General features: G+C 34.5%; 2 protein-coding genes across 2 annotated transcripts; both read right to left on the bottom strand.

The window, feature by feature from the left end:
• Window positions 1-579: 579 nt before the first annotated feature.
• On the bottom strand, window positions 580-1,742 carry LOC149667082 (uncharacterized). The gene is made up of 5 exons (XM_089841750.1): window positions 1,638-1,742; window positions 1,538-1,573; window positions 1,213-1,332; window positions 1,046-1,147; window positions 580-972 (listed from the first exon to the last, which is right to left on the bottom strand). The coding sequence occupies exons 3-5, from the start codon at window positions 1,270-1,272 to the stop codon at window positions 643-645; spliced, it is 492 nt and encodes a 163-aa protein (XP_089697876.1). The 5' UTR covers window positions 1,273-1,332; window positions 1,538-1,573; window positions 1,638-1,742; the 3' UTR covers window positions 580-642.
• Window positions 1,743-1,757: 15 nt separating this feature from the next.
• LOC149667081 (uncharacterized) lies at window positions 1,758-3,136 on the bottom strand. The gene is made up of 4 exons (XM_089841749.1): window positions 2,835-3,136; window positions 2,579-2,761; window positions 1,924-2,513; window positions 1,758-1,859 (listed from the first exon to the last, which is right to left on the bottom strand). The coding sequence occupies exons 1-3, from the start codon at window positions 2,965-2,967 to the stop codon at window positions 2,236-2,238; spliced, it is 594 nt and encodes a 197-aa protein (XP_089697875.1). The 5' UTR covers window positions 2,968-3,136; the 3' UTR covers window positions 1,758-1,859; window positions 1,924-2,235.
• Window positions 3,137-6,876: the final 3,740 nt, after the last annotated feature.

Genomic DNA, 6,876 nt, shown 5'->3' with positions numbered 1-6,876 from the left:
CACCCACATCGGTAACACGTTAACCCACCTACAGTAGTTCGGGGGGTTAAATGGGCCGTTAGATTAAACGGTGTTGCCGGGGTAGGCAACAATGCCCGACCCTGGCCTGACAGAGGAGGAGGCGTCGGCAATAAAGCAACCGAAGAAGATGGTTGAGGTGGTGAAGATGGTGTCGCCAACCGTCGCAGGAGTGCCCCTCGAGAAATACCCCGAGAAGGCACCCCAGCAAGGGTTGGAGCGACACCAGGACTAGGTTGTACACTGCAAATTTAAAGAACACTAAAAGATCACAAGAAGCGCGGTTTTATATCACTTGAATCTGTAACGATTTTAGAGAACTTCGCACTTCAAGATCACTGAAAATATGTGCTCTGGATGTGCTTTCTTTGTGAGCCAAAGTGATCTCTTGGGTCACTCGTGTGATCTAATAGTGTAATTTAAGTGATACTAGAATGTGATCTTGCGGATCACTCTAAGAATACTATTGTAACGATTTTAGATCACTATATATAGTGAGATCACCGATAAATCACATCGGTAATTTGAATAGGAGCACTTCAAAAAATGATGACCGGTAAATGCATATTTTCCATTTTATTAGATTTATTACAACAAATTTAAGCGTGAATTAAATACCATTAATTATTTCTTTGAAAGATTTGAAATATTTTTAGCGAGCTCTTCTTCGGTTTTGATTGCCCGTGACGACAGTTTATAATACTCGAGCTTTAGTACACTTTTTCCCATAAGGCCCATGGCCTGCACATACTCTTTTGGATAGTTCATTTCTAACGAATAATAAACAGCGATCAGCACCATTAAAACGTCTGCTAAACCTTGGGTTTCATCCAAAAAAATTTTTTGCGTCAGTCCAACAACCGCACACTGTTTCGCTTTGTTTCCTTCAAAACAAACTACTGCCATGGGTGGTCCGTTACACATGTTTTCTATTTGCTTTTCGAAATGTTCAAGCTGAAATATGTTTTAATTTTAGTTAGCGTAAAAGGAAAATATTACGTTAGGGTTGGGTATAGGTTCTTCTTACTTCAACTGCTAAAATTATTGGCACCGATTTTTTCCCTTTCGATTGCGTCACTCCAACCTTCTTCTCGTAGAGAGTCCAAGCCTCAAATTTTCGTCTTTCATCCTATTATAAATAATTTAAATATAGCAAACTTTATAACAAAGTAACTGGGAGAAGTTTTAGTTTACCTTATATTTAAATTCATTTTCCGAAAACAGCTGAATTATGGCTTGAACAAAGACATCCATATTTTTAATAAGTGATTCATATGTGGCAGTTCCAAGGGTAATCCTCAACTCGAATAAAAACTGAAAACGAATTCAAAATTCAAATGAGACTCATTAAAAAAGTTTTAATAGTTAATTTCTTTAACTACTAAAACAGCTATACTGTTTATATTTCTTTGCAAAATATAGTATTTTATAATAGAAATTCATTTAAAATGTTGATGTAAAAAGCTTTAGCAATTAGCATTTTATAGGAAATTTTCAAATCAATTGAAATTTCAAATACCTTGTGCACCCTCCAAGATATACTATTGCATCTCAGCTTTGTAAATAATAATGATAAAATTACTCAAATTTTTTAAAACGTAATTGAGATTCAAACTTACCACTTTTGGACTCTCAAAGCAGGGATAAGTTTTGAAAAAAGATCAAAATCCATTTCTTTTAGCTTTAAGAAAGTAGATCGGTTTGGATACGATTCTCGAAGCAAAGCTTTCATGGTTTCTCAATCAATTTGCTTATTTTTCCACTCTTTTTGCAGCTTCTGTACCATTTCTTCATATTCCTCATCCTTTAATATAGGACCTTTAAAGTTGTCCCTTGAAAAACTATTCCAGAATTTTTTTTAATAAAACCGAACTTGTATTTCCTTAGTTTTGCTGTTTTATTTACCTATGAATTTTGATCTTGGCTCTGGCGTTGGAATTTGAAGCCGTACTTTTGGAGCCACTTGTTGAGATTTCACTTGACGAACTTTCCCTTAAATCAGCTACTGAAATGTTAGCTATTCCAATAAATCCTTTAGACTTTTTGGTCAAAGTTTCATCTACTCCCTTTCGTTGCTTCGCTCGTTCCTTTCTGATTCGTTGGCTTAAACATTTTGTGAATTCTCGCTACAATGAGAAAGAATTAATAGCGTGAAATATTTTATTTTTTTATTTTTAAAAAGTCAGAAAGAAGAGAAAAGCAAATAATATATTTTAACTAAAAATTACTTGCCCAGTGTGTTGCGCCTCCCATTTTTAATTTCGGATATTTTTCCGTCATAGCCATTCCAAGCTTTGCGTAAGCCATTTGAGAATACATTTTTGGATCGTTGACATAAAAAAGGGCGCATTCTCCAATGAATGTTGTCCAATACCCTTTTTGGATAACATGACCATTTTCAAGAGCCGATTTGGTTAAAGTTGAAAAAACTGGGAGATCCAACGATAGGGGTCCACCTGGCATATTCGGTACTTCAGTTGAATCTTGTTCGCTTTCTGTAAAAGGTTAAGCTAGGTTTATTAATTTGATGAGGGTTATGCCTCACATTCCATAATAGTACCTTTTGCTGTGTACCCTTTTGCGCTCAGTATTTCCGTTTCATTTTCCAAATCGCAGTCATTAACACCTTTTTCTAATTTTAGACCTTCATCTGAAGTTGGATAAACAACTTCTTTGCTTGTTTGATTGTTAAGGGACGTTTTATTATTAGTTTGAATACTAAGTTGCTGATTACTGGCATCCACTATAAAATCAAATTATTAACTTAATTAAACTTCAACGATTGAAAATGAATAGAGTAGAAAATGAAAACTCACATCTTTCATGCTTAATTGGAGAACATCCGCAGTAATTGCACATATTACTTTCATTATTTGGTCTTTCGTAACTATCACATTCTCCAACACATTCTTTGCACTTTCCTCTATAAATACCTCTACTGTCTTGCATATTGCTATGATCTCTAGACTTTATTTAAATTTTGAATAGGTAGTGTATACAATTGTCGTATTGTTTTAATTTTAGGTTTGAAAATGGATTTGTCAGTTTTATAAAGTTGTCATATATTATTTAAAGATTTTGGGTCGTAGGTTAAGTTTAAAAATAATAGCAGCAGATAAGAAATGTATAGGTTTAAACTATTTGCAAATAGCAGGAGTATTTGTTTACTACATATAAACTATCCTTAACCCATCTAAAGGAAAGGGTCCAAGGATTGTCAAGGTTACTTCTTTGTAGTACAGCCTTATCATTATCAAATTCAACGTGATATGCATTTAAATTGGGAGTGTATTGCACAATATTAGCAGTTACAATTATAAAAAAAAGGAATCTTCAATGGCCAAAATCTTATCCAAAACTGCAAAGGCAGCCGTTTTTTCCTCTAAATGAGATAAAGACAACCCTATTCCTGGCCTGTACACGTGCCCGTGAACGCTTAGCTCCTGGACTTCATAAATTTTGGTTTCAGGTAAAATTTCTGGATTATCATGGGTGTTTAATAAAAGGTTCCTCTCTTCTAAATCAAGTTCCATAAAATTAACTTGTTTCAAAGTTTTAACTTCATCACACCCATAGAGATAATTAGGATTTGGATCTCCATTTGAACTACCCTGATAATAAGCGCTTCTTAGTAAATGGTATTTTGTCATACTGAGATGAATATTTTTGAATGAGCCCCATTTTCTACATTTAAAAACATTAAAATGGGCTTCGAAGCGCATACAGCACTGATGTCGAAGTGGACCAAATAATCTCATTTGGTCCGGAAAGTGTACCAGATAGTGAAATTTCGGTGTAAGACCTATGTTGGGGTATTCTTCTAAAAATGTTTCATGGTGGAGCTTGACAGCCCTCGCGAGCTGAATTGTGCAGTTGCTAATAGCATAGGGAGAAGTAGCGATGTGTGTAATTTTGCAAAGAAGAATGAAATTTAATAGTTTTCGATTGTCATTTGGAACTCTCGAGGCTAAAATAAAAGGCAAAACTTCAAGCAAAGTAAGCGAGGCCGATGCTGATAGAGAGATTTTTCCTTTCTCTGTGAGAATCAAATGATCAAACATGGTTGGCTTTGATTTTATTTCTAAGTATGTGTAGGGAAAAACTTCCAATTGTGAATTTAACCATGGTAGAGAAAAGAATTTCTCTTCGAGAATAAAATTCTGAAGCATGGCTTTTAACTCAACAAAGCACACCCCTTCCAATAAAACGTGCATGGGATCATGAACTGAAACTTTCAGGGAAATTTCCTTTATCAAAAAAAGTGGGGAAAGTGAGTTTATGCCATACTGTTTACTCCAATGAACCCTTATTCTTTTGGGTATTATTGGAAGTTCTTCCAAAATCTCGCACATGTCCAAGTGTTCAGCTGTGGTACGTAACTGAAAATCTGTTCTGTAAAAGTTTTTAAAGATCTCTGGTCTCTCACCCAAACATGTGCGACATGATTTCTTAGCAAACCCCACCCCCTCTTTGAAACCCCACAGCTGATTTGACGCAGGTGTGTCTGCAGGGGTCCCAATAATTAATCCAGTAAATTTAGTCCCATTTCCTAACATATCAAAACCTTCATTGAGGAGATTCATGCTTTCGATGAAATCAGTTAATACAGATTTCATGCCATATTTTCTAATATCACTTGATTTAGCTATAGCTAAAAGTTGTTTCACGTGTAATTTTGATCTAAACTGTGGCGGTATGTTACCTAAGTCGTAAGAAAAAATAGTTAATTTGTGGATCTTCCTATGCACACCAATAGGATTTACAGTTTCAATGTCATCAACGTGCAAAATTATTTGAATGCAGTTTGAGTTATCTTTCACTCGCTCTCTGAAAAATTCCCCATCGCACCAATCTTTCATTACATTGTTTGTACTAAAGTGTGTGTTTTGTATCCAAAAAAGTACATCCGGGGTTTTAATTAACTCTCTTAAACTATCAAAAAATGGCACACAATACCCATACACATTCTGAGGTCTAATTCTTCCATTCGCCCTTTTCATTTTTCTCCCCATAAATACAGCCTTTGGGTCAAGCAGATTAAAATTTTCCTTATAAATTTTTTGACGGGCAGAGTCAGAATGCATATGATTAAGTACACTTGATAAATCAAATAGTGAATCGTAGAGGGGGTTTTTTAAATCAATTTGTCCTTTATCCTCTATAATATGTGCTATTTCTGTCCTCACACATTGAGAAACCTCTCTAAATAGAAAAAATATTTCTTCGTCTATTTTGTTAATTGTATTCTTACTTATTCCATGTTTTGCCTCTAGAGTGAGGAAAAAAAAACCCAAGGCCTTATTAATTGACTTCTTGGTCTCTTTTGGTTCTTCAATTGGAATTTCAAAATCTCTCAATCTCACATGACTATCTTCATCCCATGTGCCAGCACTTGACATAGAACTAGGCGGTCTACCTCTATCCTCTAACTCTATGATCTGTTGTGGCTCATTAACATTAGCTCCATTATAAGATCTATGTTTTCTACTACAATGGGCTTTAAAGGCTCCATAGCTATTAGTTTTATACGGGCATAGTTTACAGTGCACACAGAATGTGCTCTCATTTTTATGAAGGTTTAAAACATGATGATTAAGTAAAATGGAATTATTTGTTCTATAATTACACATAACACACTTAAACTCGTTATTTAAATTTAAATCCATTATATTTTACCTGGTTCTGTTATCGGCAGTGTTAATTTCAAAATTTGAAACAATTCACTTGACGTAAGTTTTAAATAATAGAAGCATCGCAAGTGTTACCTAACCAACGTGGCAATTAATCCAATTTAAACCCTAGCCAAAGTTAATTTAAATCCTAACCAAGTGTAATTAAACTCTATGATTCAGCGATAGCATGCAGTGCACAAAAGGCACGCTTCGACGTGTTTTTGAATGGGATACGAAAACTAATAGCGGAATTTCTTTTCTCGTGGTAAATTAGAGGGTAGAAAGGGACATATCCATCCTTGGAATTCAGAAATTCCCATGGAGCAATAAAAGCGGAGAAGTATAGCGGGCTAGCCTTCCACGTGGTCTTAATTTTCAATAGGACTAAGAGTAAATTTTAATCTTGAAATAAATGTTTAGTTTCATTTTAATTAATTTATAAATAAAGTTAACCAAAACAAGGTTCCCCAAAACAAATTTGGAAAAAGGACCGATTTAAACCCTAACTCAATTCAATATAAACCTTTACCAAACTAAATTAATCGTTAGCTTATAAATCTTAATTATACTCACTTACTTGTAATGAACTGAAACTCTAAATAACGCTTCTTCACTTCTCACAGCTTTGAAAAACAGGCTGTAAATTAAAATACATCTACTCCACTAAGTTCAAATGGTACAAAAAACGTTAAAATGAAAACATCCGTACTATTTTTAATTTTAAGAAAAGAAAAACTAACCCTTTGGGGCCTTCGTCGCTTTCAAAATGGATTTTATTAGAGTTTTTAACTCTTTCTTCAGAGAAAAAAAAACGACAACAACACCAAAGTCGGTCTGGGCTGGGTTTCCCTAAGATACAGAAGGTTTAATTTTGATTCAACGATAGAATGCAGTGCACAAAAGGCGAGATTCGACATGTTTTTCTATGATTGAAAATAGTATTTCCACGTACTGATTTCTCAGAATGGGATAAGAAAACCAATAGCTGTTCCAAGTTAATATTTTTATAGAGAAACCACCCTTAGCATATTCCAAGTTAATATTTTTATAGAGAAACCACCCTCAGCTATTTCAAGGTTATATTTTTATAGATAAACCACCCTCAGCTTGTTCCAAGTTAATATTTTTATATTGAAACCACCCTCAGCTTGTTCCAAGTTAATATTTTTATAGAGAAACCACCCTC

The sequence above is a fragment of the Phalangium opilio genome, unplaced genomic scaffold (assembly GCF_054372755.1).
Source record: "Phalangium opilio isolate 3A_F unplaced genomic scaffold, DU_Popi_V2 ptg000060l_1, whole genome shotgun sequence".
NCBI classification, from domain to species: domain Eukaryota; kingdom Metazoa; phylum Arthropoda; class Arachnida; order Opiliones; family Phalangiidae; genus Phalangium; species Phalangium opilio.
This window is presented reverse-complemented; position numbering and strand designations above follow the sequence as displayed.

What these genes read in the sequence shown, in the direction of transcription:
- LOC149667082 (XM_089841750.1), bottom strand. Translation starts at nt 1,272, where the DNA reads ATGGATGTCTTTGTTCAAGCCATAATTCAGCTGTTTTCGGAAAATGAA. An exon ending in AAAATGAATTTAAATATAAG is followed by an intron (nt 1,148 to 1,212) that starts GTAAACTAAAAC and finishes TATTTATAATAG; the next exon opens with GATGAAAGACGAAAATTTGA. An exon ending in CAATAATTTTAGCAGTTGAA is followed by an intron (nt 973 to 1,045) that starts GTAAGAAGAACC and finishes AACATATTTCAG; the next exon opens with CTTGAACATTTCGAAAAGCA.
- LOC149667081 (XM_089841749.1), bottom strand. Translation starts at nt 2,967, where the DNA reads ATGCAAGACAGTAGAGGTATTTATAGAGGAAAGTGCAAAGAATGTGTT. An exon ending in TCCAATTAAGCATGAAAGAT is followed by an intron (nt 2,762 to 2,834) that starts GTGAGTTTTCAT and finishes TTGATTTTATAG; the next exon opens with TGGATGCCAGTAATCAGCAA. An exon ending in AAAAGGGTACACAGCAAAAG is followed by an intron (nt 2,514 to 2,578) that starts GTACTATTATGG and finishes AACCTTTTACAG; the next exon opens with AAAGCGAACAAGATTCAACT.